The sequence below is a fragment of the Giraffa tippelskirchi genome, chromosome 6, assembly GCF_054371585.1.
Source record: "Giraffa tippelskirchi isolate mGirTip1 chromosome 6, T2T-mGirTip1v1.2.pri, whole genome shotgun sequence".
Lineage (NCBI taxonomy): Eukaryota > Metazoa > Chordata > Mammalia > Artiodactyla > Giraffidae > Giraffa > Giraffa tippelskirchi.
In genome coordinates this window covers 75,883,269-75,903,543 of record NC_137280.1, presented here as the reverse complement: position 1 = coordinate 75,903,543, position 20,275 = coordinate 75,883,269, and the positions used below count along the sequence as shown (strand labels likewise).

Here is a 20,275-nt window from a genome sequence, read left to right as displayed (position 1 = left end):
GGCTTTGAGCTGACTTCAGCTCCCACCATTCCTTGCGCCAGGGGCGAGTCGAGCTTCCCGACAGGCCGTGCGCGGTGCCGCTACGGATCCTCGGAGACACTGGTGCCGCAGGGCCTTGTGGGGGTTGCAGTTCAGGGCGGAGAGGGCGGGCCTCGGCTTCCCGGCGGGCTGCGCGGCGACCGGCGGTTGTCGGCGGGGCAGTCCGGCGGGCAGTGGTGGCGGTTCCGACTGCGGCAGAGGCGGCGGGCCAGCGGACGGACCGGGTCAAGTGGGCCAGGAGGGATGCCGGGCCGCCACCGCGTCCTGAGAGTCTGAGAGCCGGCCGGGCCGCGCCCCCCACCCAGGCCACTGCGGTCCGAGCGTTCCGAGCGCGGGCCCGGCCCAGCGCGCCGCCGCCGCCGCCCCGGGCCGCCCCCAGCCTCTCCCCCGGCCTGGTGCTCATGCGGGCCGAGCCCCGCCCCCCGCCCGCCGCCGGATCCCGCGCCCGCCCGCACCATGCTCAAGTGCATCCCGCTCTGGCGCTGCAACCGGCACGTGGAGTCGGTGGACAAGCGGCACTGCTCGCTGCAGGCCGTGCCCGAGGAGATCTACCGGTACAGCCGCAGCCTGGAGGAGCTGCTCCTCGACGCCAACCAGTTGCGCGAGCTGCCCAAGGTGAGTGGCCGCCGGCCTTGCCGCCGGCCCAGCCCTCGTTCCAGGTCGGCAGGGTCAGTCTGGCTGCAACCGTCCGCTCCTCCGAGCCCTCAGCCGGCGCTGGCCTGCGCGGGACACCGCAGCGTCCACCCGGCCCTGCTGGTTCTTACTGGCCAGCGCCCCACCCTGGCCAGCCCCACCCTCCTCACCCACCGCCGGCGCTGGCACCAGGTGGCATCGGTCATCAGGTGCCTGCCTGGGGGGTGGGGATGGTCACAGCCTAGAGGAGGAGCTACAGATGGAAAGCCGTGGGGGGAAGGTGGATAGGCTTGAGGTAGATCGGGGTGGAAGATCAGTCGGCGTGGCTGACGGATACGAACTTGCTGGACTACTCTGGAGGGGGAGCCCAGCCTCTGTGTTGACTGCTCTCTTCCTCCAGGGTGCTGGGGCGGGATCAGAGGGAGCCTTCTTATGGTGCCTGTGCCTGACAAGTGTGTGTTCCGTCTACCTCTCACTGCCTTGTTTCTTCCCGTCAGCTTGTTTTCTTTCTAAGGCCACTTGGGAGAGGAGGTTAAAGGAAGCAGGCCACAAAAGGATTTCCTTTTTGGAGATGGGGTGCCAAGTGGCCCAATGCCTGGGGGCTGCATGCTACAGAGGGTGTGGCTTCATTCCAGAACTTGGACCAGGGCTCCTCACGCACATCTGTGGCCCCTGATGTATTTGCTATATTTTTTTTTGGTAGTTTCCAAATTCTTGTCAGCGTCTCAGGCTGGGCTGGTTGCTGGGGTGCAGTAGCAGAAACTACCGCAGGCTTTGGAGGACCCACTGGCTGGGTGGGTGGAAGAGGTGATTCAGGTGGTAGGTAGAGCCCTAAGGGAACACAGAGGGCAGGGAACAGGGACTCGTCAGGTCAGAGAAAGGAAGGGACTTCTCAGTGAAGATTAAGACTTGAGCATGTTGAGGTAGGTCAACTGGCAATGTTGAATGTGTGTGTGTGGGGGGGGGGGGTGTCTCTGAGGTAACGCAAAGGGACCAGGTGTCAAAAGTCAAGGAGTCAGAAGTTTGAAAAACTGTATATGTTTTTGTCTCATTTCTTTTCTTACTGCAGACCAGGGTGATGGGACGGGACCCAGGGTTCCTGTGTGGCCTGGAGCAGGGAGGGGCCTCACTACAGGGCCTGTCACCCTGACCCTATCCCCTGCCCACAGCCCTTCTTTAGGCTACTGAACCTGCGCAAGCTGGGTCTGAGCGACAACGAGATCCAGCGGCTACCTCCAGAGGTGGCCAACTTCATGCAGCTGGTGGAGCTGGATGTGTCCCGGAATGGTGTGGAGCTGGGGCAGGCATGGGGTGGCATCTGAGGGTGGCAGGAAGGGCTTTGAGCTCCTGGAGGCTGTGGGCCTCTCTCTGTGGTGACCCCTTTCTCCTCGCAGACATCCCCGAGATCCCCGAGAGCATCAAGTTCTGCAAAGCTCTGGAGATTGCTGACTTTAGTGGGAACCCCTTGTCCAGGTGGGTGGTGTCCATAGCAGGGCTGCGCATGGGGCATGGGGGTTCTGCAGCCCTGGCCTGGGCATCTGAGGACCCTCTTCTCTCCTTAGGCTCCCCGAGGGCTTCACTCAACTACGCAGTTTGGCTCACCTGGCGCTGAATGACGTGTCCCTGCAGGCACTGCCTGGGGACGTGGGCAAGTGAGTGCCTTCCTGCGGGGTGGGGGGCTCAGCCAAGCCTTGTTCCTGCACCGCTCCCTACCATGCTGCCTCCTCTCACACTCTTCCCTGGTCTCGTTCAGCCTCGCCAACCTGGTGACCCTGGAGCTCCGGGAGAATCTGCTCAAGTCCCTGCCTGCGTGAGTGGGCTCGCCCCTGCCAGCAGCTGGCCCCAGGGACCATGGGCCATGTGGCCACAACAGACCTTGCTCTGTTTCCTCTGCAGGTCCCTGTCTTTCCTGGTCAAGCTGGAACAGCTGGATTTGGGAGGCAATGATCTGGAAGTTCTGGTGTGGAGAGGGTGGGGCTGTCATGGGTGGGGCGGGGCCAGGCAGGGCAGGTGAGCCTTGGCCATCACCCTGTCCCCGCCTTTTCTTGCAGCCTGACACCCTGGGGGCTCTGCCCAACCTGAGGGAGCTGTGGCTGGACCGGAACCAGCTATCAGCTCTGCCCCCGGTGAGTGAGGGTGTGGCTGCCACCCCCCCCTTGGGCCTGTCCCTCCCCCTGACCCTCTGCACCCACCCCCAGGAGCTCGGGAATCTGCGGCGCCTGGTGTGCCTGGACTTGTCTGAGAACCGGCTGGAGGAGCTGCCTGCGGAGCTTGGGGGGCTGGTGCTGCTCACTGACTTGCTACTCTCCCAGAACCTGCTGCAGCGGCTTCCGGACGGCATCGGTCAGTGCTGGGAGGGGCGTGGCTAGTGTGAACCTGGGCTGAGCAGGGTCCTGGGGAAAGGACCCTTGGCTCTGCTGGGTCTTGGGACCCGTCCCTGAGGAGGGGAGGCGTTGGGCCACAGTGGCATGACTTGTGCTCGCACCTGAGGAGCCAAGGCAGTGCATGGCGGCGAGTGCGGGTGGTGAGCTCGTGAGGGCACGATGAGGGTCAGCAGGGTGGGGCAGTGAGCCGTGTCTGGAGGGAGGCTGAGGTCTCAGCGGTCTCCTGGTGCAGGAGGTAGGAGTTGTTGCCCCAGCGCAGGCTGCTTCAGTCTCGTGAGTGTCCAGGCTCCTGGCCCTACTGAGCCTGTTGCCGCGTCTTCCCAATGCCAGGTCAGCTGAAGCAGTTGTCCATCTTGAAGGTGGACCAGAATCGCCTGTGCGAGGTGACAGAAGCCATTGGGGACTGTGAGAACCTGTCGGAGCTGATCCTCACGGAGAACCAACTGACGGTGGGGCCGGTTTCAGAGTTAGTGTGGGAGGCAGGGAGGATGGGGGAATACCTGGAGGCATGCAGAGTGGTGGGAGCCAGACATCTGCTTCGTTGGGGCCACAGCAAGGGCAGAGACTGCTCCCTCGGGCTCCTGCTGGTTTCTGATCCTCACTCCTCCCGGCCAGGCCCTGCCCCACTCCTTGGGGAAACTGACCAAGCTGACCAACCTCAACGTGGATCGGAACCACCTAGAGGCACTGCCGCCTGAGATTGGGGGCTGCGTGGCACTCAGCGTCCTCTCTTTGAGGGACAACCGCCTGGCTGTCCTGCCGCCAGAGCTTGCCCACACGGCTGAGCTACACGTGCTGGATGTGGCGGGCAACCGGTGAGTGCCGCCCCCATCCCGCGGCGCTGGGCCTGGCTCTCCCAGAGCTGACCGCGCCCCCGCCCCCAGGCTTCAGAGTCTGCCGTTCGCACTCACGCACCTCAACCTGAAGGCCTTGTGGCTGGCGGAGAACCAGGCGCAGCCCATGCTTCGGTTCCAGACTGAGGATGACGCCCAAACGGGCGAGAAGGTGCTCACCTGCTATCTGCTGCCACAGCAGCCCCTGCCCAGCCTCGGTAGGTCGCTGGGGGCGGGGTGGGGCGGGGCGGGGCGGGGTGGGGTTCCTCCTGACACACGCTTCCACAGAGGACCCTGGGCCACGGAGCAGCCCTTCAGAAAGCTGGGGTGACGCCCCACTCAGCCGTGTCAGCGTCATCCAGTTCCTGGAGGCCCCCGTGGGCGACAATGACCCGGAGGAAGCTGCTGCCGAGAAACGGGTATGGCGGGGTGGGGTCCCCGGGGGCTCCCACCTCCCCGCCCCTGCCTGACCCCTGCCCCACCTGCCCTCACCCCTGTGCCCACTGCAGGGCCTGCAGCGGCGGGCTACGCCACACCCCAGCGAGCTCAAGGTGATGAAGAGGGGTGTGGAGCGCCGGAGCGAAGCCACCTCCTGCAGGCCCAACCCTGCGCCACCCTCGCCCTCTGAGGAGGTGCTTGTGGGGACCTGCGTGCCCCGGGAGGGACGGCCTTCCCGCTGGAGCCCCAGGCTGGGTGCAGGGGTCCCGGCCGGCATGGGCATGGGGAACCCACCGGGAGAGGAGCCAGGCTGTGGTGCTGGTTGGGAAGCTCAGGGCCAAGTGCGCGCCCTTTCCACAGAGCAGGCCGCCTCCACCCAGGGCCACTGGGTAGACACAAGAGCCATGTGGCGTGGACGTGGGGCAGCTGCCCATGAGGAGCCAGGAGCGGCTGGAGAAATGGGCCTGTGGGCTGGCATGTCTCAAGGGCACCCACACTGTCAGCTTCCGTGAGGGAGGCTGTTCAGAGTCAGGCAGGCCCAGTTCTGCTTGCTCAGGGCCCTTGGGTACAGCAGGGTGTCTGGTGCCTGGGGATACGTGGCAGGACCTGTGTCTGCGATACGCAGTCACCCATGGAAAGCTGCCCTCGCTGGTCCAGGAGGCATGCTCATGCTGGTCGGGGTGCCTGCCCGTCCTCAAACTGGCATTCGCTCGGGGACTCATCAGCCCCTGCCCTTGTGATTTTTTTGGAATGAGCCTTGAGGGTTCAAACCACAGAAGGGTGGCTTTGTGTATCCACAGCTGTTGGGTGGAGCATGGCTTCCCTAGGGATAGGACAGTGGGCACCCCAGAGAATGAGCACAGACTTCCTGCAGGATGGGGGCAGCTAGAAGGGGAAGCTCCTGACGCTCTGTGGTCAGGCAGCAGGGAGCCCTGGGGTGCATCCTGCAATGTGGGATCCTCCGGGGGCGGCCCAACCCACTGCCTTCCCCTGCCACAGGAGAAGAGGCTGAGCAGTGAGTCTGGCATGAGTGCAGACTCGCACCTGTCTGCCGGCACAGCCTCCCAGGGCGAGCCTGAGGGCCCGCTGGCCAAGGAGGAGGGACTGAGCCAGCAGGACGCCATGCCAGCCACCCAGGAGGAGGTCATGGAGGAGAACTACGAGGAGGTAAGACTGGCCTTGGGGGCCGCTTGCTCAGGGGCAGGCCTGCCAGTCCCACCCCTCCTCCTTTCCAAGCAGGTGTGCCGGCAGGACCAGTGGGTTCATTCAGGTGGGCCCCCAGGTGCACTCTTCCCTGTGTGGAGCGCAGCAGGAGTCAGGCTGCCCCAGGCCGGGGCAGGGGCTGGGGGAGGAGGGTCTGCACCTCAAGGCCAGCTCTGGCCTGGGCCCTGCCCGCCCACGCCCATCACTACTGCATGTTCCCCTCTGGAACGTTCCCAGACCCCAGGGCCTTCCTCGCGTGCTGCTGGGGCCCTGCCTCGGGCTGCTGAGAGCACGGTGGGCAGAGCCTCCCAGCCCCCAAGCCTGCTCTTCCCGCTGACTGCTTTGTGCCCCTCGCTGGCTAGTCTCTTGTCCCTGTTCTTTGAGCAGTGGGCCCTCTCACGGCGCCTGTCTGCTGCCCTGGGCCCTGCGCTCGGGGTTGGGGAGGCCTAGTCCTCACGCTCAGCTCTCACAGCCCACCGTGCGCTTCGCGGAGGACACGCTGCTCCTGCCCAGGGAGGACGGCGAGAGTGAGGAGGGCCAGCCGGAGGCGCCCTGGCCCCTGCCCGGGGGCAGACAGAGGCTCATCCGGAAGGATACGCCCCACTACAAGAAGCACTTCAAGATCTCCAAGCTGCCCCAGCCTGAGGCTGTGGTGGCCCTCCTGCAGGGGACACCGCCAGACAGTGAGGGCCCGGTGGGGGCTGGGGGCTGGCACAACGGCCCCCACATGTCCTGGGCTCCGCGAGCAGAGGAGGAGGAGGAAGACGAGGCTGAGGAGGAAGAGGAGGGGGAGGCAGCAGCGGAGGAGGAGGAGAAGGCAGCGGCCTCTGCACCCTCTGTCAAGGTGGGTCTGGCCTCACACGCCGGCCCAAACCCGGCTGGCCAGGTCCCCTGGTCCACAGCGGCGTGGGTCCCAGGCGACTCTTGGAGCAACCGGCACGGGAGGTGCCTGTCCCCAGCTCCCCACTCTCCTCTGCAGGCCGGGTGCTGACTCCATTGCGCGCTCCCTGCTGGTCCTGTAGCCCCATCCCAAGCCCCTGGCAGTCGCCCCCTCTGCCCAGGCCCCTCTGTCCGCCCTGGCCTCTGGAGGGCTGGCTCTCATGGGTCCCTGTCTTCTCCATGGGATGCCCCGCCCTGCAGCAGCCCCATGTCTGACACGTCTGTGGTTCTGCGCTGAGCACAGACAGCCTGGGGCCTGAACGGCCAGAGCTGGCACAGCCAGGCCTAAGCACCTGTCTCTGGCCCAGCCTACCCATTTGGCAGGTCAGCAGCAACAGCCAGGCCTCCAGACCGGAGGGGGTCCCCCGCCTGGGGGCAGCACCAGACACAGGCGGGAAGGGCTGGGCGCTTAGGCTGTGGGAGCTTGGTGTGGTCTTCTCTCTCTTTCTTGCTCGTGGCGGGGCCGGGCAAGGAGGTGGTGGGGCCGGGCGGCAGCTGACCTGCATGTCCTTGCTGGTCCTGTCCTAACAGGGGGTGTCGTTTGACCAGGCCAATAACCTGCTGATAGAGCCCGCTCGCATTGAGGAGGAAGAGGTCTGTACCCGCTTGCCGCTGCGCTTTTGCCCGGGCTGCACGGGTCTCGCTCTCTCTTGGGCTGCGGGCTCTCCGTCTCCTTCCCGCTGCTGCTCAGGCCTCCTCCTCAAACTCAGAGCCAGGGCCTGGGGTGCCCGCTAGACCCACAAGTGGGTGGGGACAGGGTGCCAGCCTCCAGGCAGGTGTGACTGATCTTGGAGGAGGGGCAGGATTGTGCCCCCTTCCTGCGGTGCTCCGGCCCTGGAAGGCCCCTGTCACCCACAGGCGAGCGTTCCCTCTGGCTACGCTCCCTGGAGCCTGGCAGCCCCCACCTCGTCAGCTCCTCTGTGGCCTGAGCCAGCCCTGGGAGAGGTGGCTAGTGGCCGGAGGGGACCAGGCCCCAGCCTCCCAGCCCTCCCTGGACACGGCGTGTCTGTTCTGTTTCCAGCTGACGCTCACCATCGTGCGGCAGACAGGGGGCCTGGGCATCAGCATTGCGGGTGGCAAGGGCTCCACACCCTACAAGGGAGACGACGAGGTGAGGCGCCCCCCACCCTGTGCCACCCACAGGCTCCCTGCCCCTGCAGCACATGAGGTCCTGGAGGCCAGGGTGGCTGGGGGGCAGGGTCTTAGAAGACAGTCAGGGCCGCTGGTCTGCCCGCCGCTGGTCTGCTCTTCTTCAGCGTCACCTTCCTTTCACCGGTGCCTCTTGTGCTGTGTGCGGCTCGAACTTCGTGGGACTGACCTGCATCCTCACTCCCTGATGCCCGGGACCTCACAGCAGCCCACACCCAGGCCGCCTGATCACTGCAGGCCCACTTCTGCCTTTCCTGCACCCTGGGGCGTCTTTGCAGCCCTGACTGGGGGGCTTCTGGGCCTCGCACAGCTGCTGAGGGCCCCTCTCCAGAAGGGCGGAGTGGAGGCCCCTCCAGGCATCCACTGAGGTTCTGGGACTGTCTCTGTCCGTCCTGCAGGGCATTTTCATCTCCCGGGTGTCTGAAGAGGGCCCCGCGGCTCGAGCTGGGGTCCGAGTAGGCGACAAGCTCCTCGAGGTGAGCCCCCCCGGCCGCCATGTGAAGTGTAGCACCCTTGGGACCTCTCAGTCTGGCTTTTGGTGCTGGGCCGCCTCCCCTCCAGGAAGAGGGCACCCACCTCCTCCTGAGAGCCCCAAGCATGGGACCCCTATGAGGCACGGAGCTCATAAGCTAGAGCTTCTGGTGGACCGGAGGTCAGCCCAAGGCGGAGACCTGCATCTGGGCAGGAGGCCTGTGGGGTGGGGCTCTGGCCGTGTCAGGGAGCGTTGGAGGCCATGCACTGGTGTCACAGGTGTCGCGGCAGGGTCGGAGGGCAGTGTGCCCTTCCCTGGGGGCTGGAGGCAGGAGAAACTGACCCTGCACTCACTCAACGGAGGGGCTGCTGTGTCCCAGCAGCTCGGAGAGCCTGGGTTAGGGTCAGATGCGCAGAATCCCCGGCATCCTCCTGAGGACTGCTCAGATAAGGAGCAGGTGTGTGAGGCAGGGGCGCCAGGACTGGGTGCTATGGACTAGCAGGGGCGTCGCCTGCTTCCTTGAAACAGTGGGCCTCCTAGCCCTGGGTTGCCCAGATAGGTAGCCAGTACCCACAGGGAGGGGGGCAGCAGCCCCTGGCACGCTGCAGCTTGTGCCTGCTCGGCCAGTCCGCCTGCGGAGGGCGCGCTGACGAGTGCCATATGGCAGGTGAACGGCGTGGCCCTGCAGGATGCCGAGCACCAGCAGGCCGTTGAGGCGCTGCGCGGGGCGGGCGCCACCGTGCACATGCGGCTGTGGCGGGAGCGCATGGTGGAGCCTGAGAACGCGGTCACCATCACGGCCCTGCGGCCTGAGGACGACTACAGCCCGCGGGAGCGGCGGGGCGGCGGCCTGCGCCTGCCCCTGCTCCCGCCTGAGTCCCCCGGGCCACCCCGCCAGCGCCATGTGGCCTGCCTCGTGCGCAGCGAGAAGGGGCTGGGCTTCAGCATCGCAGGCGGAAAAGGCTCCACGCCCTACCGGGCCGGTGATGGGGTAAGGCTGGGGCCGGGGGCGGGGTGGGGGGGCAGGGGGCAGGCCTGGCCAGCCTGCAGACACCCACTCGCCCTCCCCCGCTGCAGGGCATCTTCATCTCCCGCATCGCTGAGGGGGGTGCCGCCCACCGGGCAGGCACCCTGCAGGTCGGCGACCGCGTCCTTTCCGTGAGTGCGGCGGTGGGCCTGCCCAGCACCCGTGCACCCCTCTCCCTGGGGCCGTCTGACGGGCCGCGCTCTTGCAGATCAACGGGGTGGACATGACGGAGGCCAGGCACGACCACGCCGTCTCCCTGCTGACTGCCGCCTCGCCTACCATCGCCCTGCTGCTGGAGCGGGAGGCTGAGGGGCTCCGAGCCCCGAGCCCTCCCCCCAACTCTCCCCCACCCCCCGCTGCTGCCCCAGGGGAGCCTGGGCCTCTGAGGCTGTCCCCTAGCCTGCTGGCCGCTGCCCTGGAAGGGCCGTACCCAGTGGAGGTGAGACCCCAGCCCCAGCCCTGCCCACCAGCCAGCCCCCTTCTCCACATGTGCACAGCTCTAGGTGTGGGATGTCGGCCCCACTGGTGGGAGAACAAGGGCCTATGCCCTGCCCTCTCAGGCTCCAGGACACCAAGGCATTGTTCTGTAGGGGCTTCCTCTCCCTGCAGTCTTCTCTGCACCCTCACACGGCCTCCTTGTGCTAGAGCTCCCTGGTCCCACACACCCGCTGCGCTTGGGAAGGCTCCCTTTGGTGCTTGGCCTGTTGCAGCCATCCTTCCTGTTCCTCCGTGTTCCCAGGAGATCTGTCTGCCCAGAGCAGGGGGCCCCTTGGGGCTCAGCATCGTTGGGGGCTCCGATCACTCCAGCCACCCATTTGGTGTCCAGGAGCCTGGTGTGTTCATTTCTAAGGTACAGCAGGCCCCGCAGGTGTCTTGGGGCACAGGGTGGCCCGGCCCCCTGCCCACGGCAAATGGCCCTCCCCCTACAGGTGCTCCCACGGGGCCTGGCTGCACGCAGCGGCCTGCGGGTTGGGGACCGCATCCTGGCAGTGAACGGGCAGGATGTGCGGGAGGCCACGCACCAGGAAGCGGTCAGTGCCCTGCTCCAGCCCTGCCTGGAGCTGGTGCTGCTCGTGCGGAGGGACCCGCCACCCCCGGGCATGCGGGAACTCTGCATCCAGAAGGCCCCTGGGGAGAGGCTGGGCATCAGCATCCGTGGGGGCACCAAAGGCCACGCCGGGAACCCCTGTGACCCCACCGATGAGGGCATCTTCATCTCCAAGGTGAGCTTCTGCTTGCCTGCCCGCCCCGTGGGCTTCTCGAGTGGGGAGGGGCGGGGGCCAGTCCTGAGCACTGCAGTCTCCCCACAGGTGAGCCCCACGGGAGCAGCCGGGCGTGACGGCCGTCTGCGGGTGGGGCTCCGGCTGCTGGAGGTGAACCAGCAGAGCCTGCTGGGCCTGACGCACGGCGAGGCTGTGCAGCTGCTGCGCAGCGTGGGCGACACCCTGACTGTGCTGGTCTGTGACGGCTTCGACACCAGCGTTGCCACCCCTGAGGTCAGTGCCCCCCGGCTAGCGCTCAGCCACCGGGACTGGGTGCCACGCCCAGCATGGCCTGGAGGGTCCTGGTGTGCTGGGCCCAGGACGCTCTTGGCGGTTGCGAGTCAGACCTGGGGGAACCGTGCGGTGCAATGCCAGGCCCACATCTCGGCCCCGCTCGTGGCCCTGGTGGGACAGAGCGTGTGTACAGAAGGCCTGGTCGTGTCTTGAAAGAAAAGGTTGAACCAGGCGAGCAGCATTTGTGCCCTGGGGCCGCCAGGCCAGGGCAGGGTGGCCCGGAGCGGGACACAGCCCGCCTGCAAACCCCTGGGGCCTGCCACGCTGGCCTGGCACCAGCCTGCTTTCTGGCAGCCCCTTAGCAGGGAGCTCAGGGCCCAGACCCGTGTCCCCACGCAGATGCCTGGGCGGGCCTGTGGGGACCCAGCGGTTCTCCCTCCCAGCCCCTGGAGGAAGGGTCGGCTGTCAGGCCGGGACTGGGCTGCAGAGGCCTGGTGTCCAGCCTGGCCCATGTCCTGCAGCAGCCTGGCTGTGCCCTCTCGGGGGCCCTGCTCTCTTGTGCTGCCGCTGTCCCCGGGCTCCCAGCGTCAGCCGAGGGGGCCCGCTTCTCCTGAAGCACCCCCCACCCCCCGCTTCCAGGGGCTTATTCCCTGCAACGGCTGCCAGCTTTCTGAGGGCCTCCTTGCTGGGGATGGGGCCGCAATGGGTCTCCGGGATGGCAGCCTACTGCCCCGTCCCTGCACTGCCGAGGAGGGGTCCCCCTTGCTCTGTGTGTCGTCTCCTGAACTGGGGAGCATGGTGCATTTGTCCTTGTTTCTCCTGGCTGGGTGGTGGACTGGCACCCCACTCCCTGGGTTCTGGGGCCCCTGTGCTGGCCTCTGTGCCCACATCCCTGTGTGCCTGCAGGAACCCTAACCTGTCATTTCTGCTGAGGAACCTTGCTCAGGTTTTCCAGAGAAGGCTGTGTCTTCTTCCTCATTTAAAATATGACCTTACATGTTTCGGTCAGTACATGTACTTATCTGAAAGGTTTTGGTACAAAGAGAGTAAATCTAGCTTCAGAGCGAAGAGCAGAGCGGGTGTCTTCCCCGCTTCACAGAGGCCTCCCTGGGCTCTTCTGACTGTCTGGCCATCTCTCCCTGGGTTGCTTTGTCTGTGCTGTTTCCACCCAGAGCGCTCAGAGCCCATCTCGATGCTTTTGGGGGAGTTTCTGCAGGAAAGCCCCCTGGAAGAAGGGTGTTGGGCCAGAGACCACAGGCTTGCCCCGTCTCCCACCCCCACCCAGCCTCAGGTGGTGCCAGCTTGTTACCGTGGGACCTGGGATCCTTTGACGTGTAACTCATGTAACTCGCAGTCTGTCTTTTGCGTTGTGAACTTCTATCTTTTGTTGCATAGGACACGAGTGGGTTTTGTCTTTTGCTCTTTCACAACGGCCTCCCTGGGGTTATAGAAATATGTGAGTGAAGTCTTCTAACCTTCTTCATAATGTCTGGATTTGGGTTTTATGAAAACCCTCTCTGGGGCAAGATTGTCAAAGCTATTTTTTAGAAAACAGAGCACTACAATCCATCTGGAATTGCTTCTCAAGCAACTGGATCTTCGTCCCAGTGGAACGCACTGGACCGTCCGCCACTTTCCCACTGATCGGGGGGAGATCTGACTTCCTTGTGGGTTGGATCCGCATCCTGCGGCCCTGGGAGCCGGCCATGTTCTTGAGCCGATGCTGCTGACCTCGGTGTGGCCACTTTAGAGTATGTTTCAGGAGACCTAACTGGTGAAATCACCCACTGTTTTTTTTCCTTTTGACAAGCTTTAGTCTATTTTCATGTGTTTTCTCTTCCAAATGGACCTGCCAGTTCTTGTGAGTTGGTTGGGACCCAGGGGTCAACTCTGAGCTCTCTGTGTGAGTGGTGTTTCTCCAAGCGCGTTCCTAGGTGGCTCTTGCTTTCCTATTGATTCTCATCAGTGCCTTGGTTTCATCTCCTGGAGGAAGCCCTGAGGCCGAGGTGGTGGCTACGGGTCCCCTTTTCCTGGGAGGTCAGGCTCCTCCGTCTCCCCAGGAACCTGGTGATGGTGGACAGTGACTTCGCCTTGTGCCAACTTGGAGGCGGTAGTTTATATAACATTCTTTTAAACTTGGAGTGCTGTTTCCATTTATAACCTATAAGAATTTTCTCTGAAATGAGTGCTGAGTTTTCTGGAGTCCTTTCATTGATGGCTTTTACAGCCCTGTGCCAAGTATGGTGAGGTACAGCTCACAGGTTTCCTCTGGCTAGCTTGGTGCTTGAAAGAAAAAGGGGCGACATGTATCCGTCAGGACACCAGTCATCCACCCAACCCCATTTCTCTTAAGCTCAGCCCACCTGCTTCCTCTGTGGTGATCCATTCAACCCCTGTAGGAATCCGGGTTCACAGCCGTCTCTCCAAACTGTGGGTTCTGCAAGCCCGTCTTCACATCAGCAGTGCCCTGGCCTCCTCAACCTCTGCACACCAGGGGGTGGGCTGGCATCAGGACCTGCCTGTCCTTGCTCTGTGCCAGCCACTGCCCCGAAGGCCCTGCACAGGCGGGCAGGCATGGTGGCCAGCTGGCGGCAGTGCTGCTGGGGCCGCTGTGCACTTCTAAGAGCTTGCTGACTGTTGCTCAGCATGTTTGGTGCAAGGTCCAGAACGTTCTCTCTCCTCCCCTCCGCTTCTGTGGTCCCGTCACTGTCTTGATCTGATTTCTGCCGTCTCTTGCTCCCCATCACACTCATCAAAGTTTTGTATATTTTAGCAGCCTTCTCAAAAAAAACACCTTTTGGATTTTGATCAAGACCGCCTTTCTTTTCCATGTTTCCTTGATTACTGATCGAAGGAAGACTGCCTCAGTTACTCCTTCCTCATCTAGTGCTTTCAGTCATTCTAATGACCTTTCTGTAAAGAAGAAATTTTATCAGCTGTTTTTTATCCTAAAATAAGATTTTGTACAGAAGACATGTGGTAAACACTCTGATTCTTCCCTTTCATTGGTTGATTTTTCAATAACAAGTGGCTGCCCTGGAAGCCCCCAGGGTGACTGCTCTTTGGTCTTTGCCGTCCTCGTGGGGCAGGGTGCCCTTGTGGGCTGCGGGTGACACCTGCTTCATGGTGCACCCAGGCGTCCCTGTATCTCCTGCCTCAGCCCTGGCCTGGGGCTCAGACCATCACTGGCTGGTCCTTGTGGCTTTGCACCAGCCTCTGCAGCGCATGGGTCCTGGGGAGGCAGGTTTCTAGGGGGAAAAAAATCGGTGAGGTTGTTACTTTCAACCCATGCTTAAGGACAGGAGGCTTTGATTCTTTTGACTTTATATTTGTGTCTCTTTTTCTCATCTTAAAAGTCATTTTATTAAATTAAGTAATATTATCATAATTACTTATTGATTTCAAAAAGCCATATCAATGTTATTACTAGTAATAAGACCATTAATAGCATTTTATCATTTCCTTATGTCCTTAGGATTTATCCACTTAGGAGGTACGGTCAAAATACTATGTTAAGTCACTTGGAAATAATTCTCTGTATTGTTCTACTGCCAGCTTGTCATACAGTTAGGTTTATTTTTGTTTAAGATTTATTTTTGGCTGCACTGGTCTTATTGCTGCCCACTGACTTCTCATTGAGATGGCTTCTCTTTTTGGGAAGCACGGACCTAGACCCCGGGCTCAGTAGTTGGTGGTTCATGGGCTTAGCTGCTCTGCGGCATGTGGGATCTTCCTGGAGCAGGGATTGAACCTGTGTCTCCTGCATTGGTAGGTGAATTCTTAACCACTGGGCCACCAGGGAAGCCCACAGCTCGTTTTCAGTTCTTAAAGATGACTTTAAAAGCGGAGTTTCCTGGGAGTTCCCCAGTGGTCCAGGGGGTGGGACACGGTGCCCTCACTGCTGCATACCGAGGTCAGTCTCCAGTCGGGGAGCAAAGACCCTGCAAGCCGAGCAGCGCGGCTGGGAGGACAGGCTGGCTGCTCACTTTAAACCTTTGCCAGCTGTGAACACAGCCCTCGAGGAGCCCTCTCGGTGCCCCCCAGGCCAGTGTCTGCATCAGTGTGGCTTCTCCTGCTGTTATTTCTGTTTTGAAAGATATAAGCAAGTAGATAAAGAATTGACAGTTTTCGAGTTGAAGAAAAGCGTCAAGAACAGTAGACGGGACCTTTCACTCAGAGGCCCTGCATGCCTCCCACCAATGGTCCAAGGTGACCTTTAGAGCCACAGGGCATGTGGGCATCTGGTTGTCTCCCAGCCTGACCTGGAACTTTGAGTGAGCACAGGCCATCATGGCATGGACGGCGCTCACTGGGGGTCTGTCCAGTGCGGGTCTGTCCAGTGCCCCCTCAGGACGAGCTGCAGTGGCTGCATTTTGGCAGGGTTATCACAGAGCTCACAGTCTTGGAGGGCTCCCACCGACCCACGGGTGGTGGTGCCTGCATGGGGGCATCTCTGGATGGACAGGTACTGTGCAGGGTGCTTGGAGAGTGCAGCAGCCCGCCCCTCTTCGGGCTCCTCATCAGCCCCAGGGCACCGGTGGCGCCCTCCCCACAGCTCCTTCCACAGGTGCTGGGCGGCCGCCTTCCTAGCGCAGATCCTCCGTTTTATCTCGTGAGAGTTGTCACTGCTGCTGTTGATATCTGGTGCTCCAGCCATCCAGACGGAGCTGGCGAGAGGGCTTCTGGCTGGCCCGGGGCCCTGTTAACATCACCCACCTCCCTCAAGCAGCCTCCTTTCTAGCACAACAGGAAGTCTGGGGTCACCTCACACTTTCCCATACCTTCTTTCTCCAAGGCGCACTGGTTCCCTTAGGGGACAGGGCTATTTAGGAGCCCGGCTGTCAGGGTGTCAGGGTCTCAGGACCACTCGGGGGCTGGGTTGTGCCTGTGAGTGGGCGCCTTTCACGTCCTGATTGTCGCTAATGCTGGGGAAGTGCGTGTTCACATCTGCCGTCATCACTAACTCCGGTCAACACCACAGTCAACTCTTCCTCCTTTAAACGGCCTTTTCTGACGTCAGGAATCTGTTGGCCTTCTTCCGCTGGGACTTTGGCCTCAGTCCCTCTCTGTGCCATGAGGCACTTCACTGTCCCCCCACTACCTTGTCAGTTCTGTGCTCCCCGGGTTGCATGTACACAGCCGACCTCTCCTGCCCTGTGCTCTGCACTGCCACGTCCTCTGGAGCGTGGTGTGCAGATGTGACCTGCGGGTGCACTGGGCACAGATGCAACGGTGGCATGGTGTCCTGAGCGAGCAGAGCCCACCCCAGCGGCTGCCTCAGGTGTGGTCCCTCTGCCCCCTCCCCCGCAGGTGTCCCCAGGCGTCATTGCCAACCCCTTCGCGGCTGGCCTTGGCCGCCGGAACAGCCTGGAAAGCATCTCCTCCATCGACCGGGAGCTGAGCCCCCAGGGCCCTGGCAAGGTTAGAGCCGCCCACAGCCAGCAGCCCCTGGGCTGGGAGCCTAAGGCGGTCGGCCTCGACCACTGTCTCCTCTGCTCACAGGAGAAGGAGCTGCCCGGACAGACCCCGCTGTGGGGCCCGGAGGCCACGGTGAGTGCCCAGCTCCTCCCGCCCCGCACGGCGGGCTCCTCCCCAAACAGCCCAGCGTCCCTGGGCCCAGCTGCAGGCACGGCCCCAGCAGCCCTGTCCACTCTGCTCCACAGGGTCGGAGCCCGGAGAGCCTGCAGCCGGCCTGCCGAGCCCCGGCCGCCATCCCCAGTGCTGGCAGCTTGCAGAGGGTCAGTCTCTGGTCGTCACACCCCTGTTCTGGCCTCTGCCCACTTGTCCGTCAGTCCTACCCGTGTCTTATCTCCTTCCCTTCACCTGAGGCCCTGTGGGACAGAGCTCTGCCAGGATCCTGCCCCCAAGGAGAGGGCTGAGGCCCACAAAGGGCCCTCTTGCGGGGCAGGGACTGGCCAGGGTGCCCAAGCTGGGGCGCCACCCCCAGCCTGGCACACGTCTGTCCTCCTCCACCCCTGAGCCCAGCCGTGATGCACCCACTGCCACCTGCCCTCCCACCCACCAGAGGCAGACTCGAGGCAGAGCAGAGGGCTGTGTGGGCCACCGGAGGAGCCGTCAGAGTGGAGCAGCCGCGGAACCGGGAGAACAGGGTGGGAGGAGAGCCCGTGCTCCAGTGGGGGGCAGGCCTTGGGTGGAGGCCTGTGGTCCTCACCCCTCCCTCGGAGGGCGGGCTGCCCAGCTCCAGCTGCTGCCAGGAGACCCCGCAGGGACCTCCCACCGGTGGGGAGGCTGTGCCGGCTGGGGCTGAGGGAGCCTGTTGGGCTTTGTGTTCAGCCCCATACAGGCAAGAGCAGGAAGCCCCCAGGCGGGGAGGGGGCCCAGTGTCCTCCATCAGAAAGGGGCACAGCTGGGGGGTGGCTCGCAGGGGGCAGGCCTCCCTGGCTGTCAGGCCTCTGAGGCTCTCAGGGAGGGTGGCCGCCCCACCCAGGGAAGCCCAGCCCACCTATCTCAGATGTTTGTGCTACTAAAGCAGGCACACCCCACCTCTTCCTTGTGGGCCCCCAGCCCTGCCTGACTCTCCCCACACCCAGCACTTGGCTCTTCCAGGTGCTGCCTGGGGCAAGTGGAGAGATGGCTGAGGTCCCCTGCTCCCCTGGCCACCGGCAGGTGAGTACACTCGGCAGGGGGACTGCAAAGGGGTGTGTGTGCCGAGTCTGTTCCTCCAGGGAGGGGTGCCAGGGCATATACCTCCCCCAGCGGCCATCCCGTAGGGGCGACGGCCTGTAGTCCCCTTCCTGGCCCGGCTGGCTGGCACCCCGGGCTGGGGGGCTCCCTGTGGCCTCCTGGGCAGAGGGGGCTGGGGGGTCGGGACGGCCTTCCCCAGTGCCTGGCGGTTTTGCCCCCATCTGTCTTCATGTCTGGGAGTCCCCAGGGGCCACTCCACCCAGCCCCGAGCCCCCCACCTGCTTGTAGAGGCTCCCCGGTTCTGCTGCATGGGGAGGGCCAGGCCGGGTGGCAGGGTTGGGGCAGACACTGAAGTGCCAGCTTGGAGCCCAGCGCCCAGCCTCTGCCCCTTCCCGACAGACAGCAGATGGGTGAGTGCTGGCCTCACTTCCTGGGCACCCAGCCGCCCACCTTGGCGCTGTTTCTCTCCCCCACCCCATCCCTCACACCCCTCACCTGAATCCCTTTGCAGACAAAGCCTGGGGTGATCCAGCCAGTGGCTCAGGCCTGGCCAAGGGGCTCCCTGGCCCCCAGGGGCAGAGGTGGTCCCCAGCCTGTGAGTGCCCTGACCCGGGGGGCAGGGGTGGGGGCAGTCAGCAAGGACAGCTGGTGGCGGGGTGAGCGGAGCTGCATGGACAGCTGTCCCTGCTCAGCCCACTGCGCCCGGTCCCCAGCCCCCCTCCCCACCCTCCCCCATCGAGCTGCCGGCCAACGTGAAGCAGGCCTATAGGACGTTCGCGGCTGTGCCCGGCCTGCACCCGCCCCTGGACACCCCTGCCCAGGTAGGTGGTGGGCGGCCCTCAGGTGCCCTGCTGTGTGCATCTGCCAGGGTGTGACACCCTAGGGACCAGGTCTCAGGGCGCGCTTCCCCCAGCCCCCCACACCCGGGCCCACGGCCTCGCCGGAGCAGCTGTCCTTCCGCGAACGGCAGAAGTACTTCGAGCTGGAGGTTCGGGTGACCCAGGCCGAGGGCCCCCCTAAGCGCGTGTCGCTGGTGGGCGCCGACGACCTGCGGAAGATGCAGGAGGAGGAGGGTGAGCAGGCGGCACGGGGATTGGGGGGGGGTTTACGGTGGGGGGCGGGGGGCGCCGGCTCGCAGCATAACCCGCCGCTCCCCGAAGCCCGCAAGCTGCAGCAGAAGAGGGCGCAGATGCTGCGTGAGGCGGCGGTCGACACGGGGCGCCCTGAAGGCGATGCTCCCGAGGACAAGGAGCCCGAAGAGGAGCCACCCTGGGCCGGCCAGAGGCCCGCGGCGGAAGGGTGAGGCGGGGGAGGGCCGCCCCAGCCCCTCCCCCGGCGCCCCTCCGCCCACGCCCGGCGCCCCTCCACCCGGCCCTCCTGTCCTGTCGCCCGGCCCAGGCTCGGCCCCGCGTCTCCCCCGCCGCAGGGAGGCGGCGCCCCAGTGCGGACGGCCAAGGCTGAGCGGCGCCACCAGGAGCGGCTTCGCGTGCAGAGCCCCGAACTGCCGGCCCCAGAGCGGGCCCTGTCACCCGCCGAGCGCCGCGCCCTGGAGGCGGAGAAGAGGGCGCTGTGGAGGGCGGCCAGGTGAGGCCCTGCCCCACCTCCCACCCCCCGCTCCCCGCTCCCCGCCCACCGCGGCCCCCGCTGCCCGCCTTCTGCCCGCCCACAGGATGAAGTCCCTGGAGCAGGACGCCCTCCGCGCACAGATGGTCCTCAGCAAGTCCCAGGAGGGCCGAAGCAAGCGGGGGCCCCTAGAGCGCCTGGCCGAGGCCCCCTCGCCCGCGCCCACCCCGTCACCCACCCCCTTGGAAGGTCTGTGCGTTGGGCGGGAGGCGGGGGCCCAGCCTGCAGCGTGGACCTATCCCGACGCCCCCTTCTTGTCCCTCCAGACCTCGGCCCCCAGACCGGCACCTCCCCAGGACGCTTGGTGAGGAGCCAGCAGCTGCCGCCCTCCCCTGCCTTCTTCCCTTGGCGGGGCAGGGATCCAAACTCCCACCCTCTCTTCTTCTTACGCTCTCTGCCTCTCTCCTCACGCTGTCCTTTCAAGGCCTTGTCTGGGAGGAAGTTTGACTACAGGGTGTTTGCTGCCCTCCCCTCTTCCAGACCTGTCTATGACATGCAGGTACCGGGCCCTCCCGGCCCTTCTGCAGCACGCCCTGACCGGCTCCTGCCTCTTTCCGCTGAGCCTGTCTCCCAGCCTGTCCCCTGATCCGTACCCTCCCTGTCCCCCACCTTCCCCCCCAGCCAGGGCTCCGCAGGGGCCCACCCAGGCTCCTGTGGGGGGCTTCAGGCAACTCTGGGTAGACCCTGACCAGCCCTTCTTCCCCTCAGTCCCCAGATTTTGCTGAGGAGCTGAGGTCCTTGGAACCACCCCCGAGCCCAGGTGAGTTGGCAGGCCAGGCCCCCACCCCCCCGGGTACTCCAGGGTGCCAGGTGCATCTGCTCACCCGCTCCCTGCCCCTGCCCGCAGGTCTGCCAGAGGAGGACGGAGAGGTGGCCCTGGTGCTTCTGGGCAGGCCCTCTCCGGACACCGTGGGTCCCGAGGAGGTGGCGTTGTGCAGCAGCCGCCGGGCTGTGCGGCCAGGGCGCCGGGGCCTGGGCCCAGTGCCCTCCTAGAGGGTCAGGGTGCCTCCCCCGACTTGGGGTGGGGGCCCTGCCAGCTCCAACACCACCCTTGCCCCGAGTCTTTTAACCCAGCCGGTAGCATTTTAAAGAGGTCCCTTGAGTTCTGGACACTGACTAACCACCCCTCCCCAGCCGGGACCTCCTGGCAAGACTGTAACTAGTGATGTTTGTACAACCAAAGACTCTATTTTGTGGTTTAAGGAGAATAAAATTGACTACGTTTTACCTCTCGTCCGTCTTACTCTGTCCACCCGCTGGCACACGAATGTGCACCCCTCTGTCCCTCCCAATCTGGGGGCAGCGGGTGCGGGGACTCCGAGGACTCCAGGTGGCTCACCCAGACTGGGCCCCCCCAGCAGGAGGGGGGCTGGGGGAACCACCTTCCCCACCCC

The 20,275-nt window shown here is 64.1% G+C and overlaps 1 protein-coding gene and 1 long non-coding RNA gene across 17 annotated transcripts; one reads left to right on the top strand and one right to left on the bottom strand.

Annotated features, from left to right (window-relative positions):
• The first annotated feature begins 92 nt into the window (after positions 1 to 92).
• SCRIB (scribble planar cell polarity protein) lies at positions 93 to 20,108 on the top strand. 16 transcript variants are annotated; one of them, XM_081497138.1, is made up of 38 exons: positions 93 to 654; positions 1,842 to 1,959; positions 2,067 to 2,145; positions 2,235 to 2,324; positions 2,426 to 2,482; positions 2,569 to 2,632; positions 2,724 to 2,798; positions 2,871 to 3,015; positions 3,387 to 3,505; positions 3,672 to 3,871; positions 3,941 to 4,107; positions 4,178 to 4,308; positions 4,399 to 4,521; positions 5,327 to 5,494; positions 6,003 to 6,374; positions 7,001 to 7,063; positions 7,491 to 7,580; positions 8,017 to 8,094; positions 8,758 to 9,081; positions 9,168 to 9,248; positions 9,326 to 9,556; positions 9,857 to 9,967; positions 10,047 to 10,340; positions 10,428 to 10,613; positions 15,924 to 16,034; positions 16,116 to 16,163; positions 16,277 to 16,351; positions 17,181 to 17,240; positions 17,770 to 17,853; positions 17,972 to 18,079; positions 18,172 to 18,331; positions 18,419 to 18,557; positions 18,657 to 18,842; positions 18,928 to 19,070; positions 19,148 to 19,185; positions 19,306 to 19,380; positions 19,590 to 19,641; positions 19,729 to 20,108. In XM_081497138.1, exons 1-38 carry the CDS (start codon positions 496 to 498, stop codon positions 19,872 to 19,874), a joined length of 4,950 nt encoding a protein of 1,649 aa, XP_081353264.1. In that variant the 5' UTR covers positions 93 to 495; the 3' UTR covers positions 19,875 to 20,108. The 16 variants fall into 16 exon arrangements, 12 of the variants coding, with proteins under 12 accessions (XP_081353264.1, XP_081353265.1, XP_081353267.1 ...); XM_081497139.1 differs by lacking the exon at positions 7,001 to 7,063; XM_081497141.1 differs by lacking the exon at positions 17,770 to 17,853.
• LOC145509153 (uncharacterized) lies at positions 12,138 to 15,470 on the bottom strand. The gene is made up of 2 exons (XR_014055883.1): positions 14,523 to 15,470; positions 12,138 to 13,861 (listed from the first exon to the last, which is right to left on the bottom strand). It is a non-coding gene; the product is annotated as an uncharacterized LOC145509153 (long non-coding RNA).
• Positions 20,109 to 20,275: the final 167 nt, after the last annotated feature.

What these genes read in the sequence shown, in the direction of transcription:
- SCRIB (XM_081497138.1), top strand. Translation starts at nt 496, where the DNA reads ATGCTCAAGTGCATCCCGCTCTGGCGCTGCAACCGGCACGTGGAGTCG. An exon ending in AGTTGCGCGAGCTGCCCAAG is followed by an intron (nt 655 to 1,841) that starts GTGAGTGGCCGC and finishes CCCTGCCCACAG; the next exon opens with CCCTTCTTTAGGCTACTGAA. An exon ending in AGTGGGAACCCCTTGTCCAG is followed by an intron (nt 2,146 to 2,234) that starts GTGGGTGGTGTC and finishes TTCTCTCCTTAG; the next exon opens with GCTCCCCGAGGGCTTCACTC.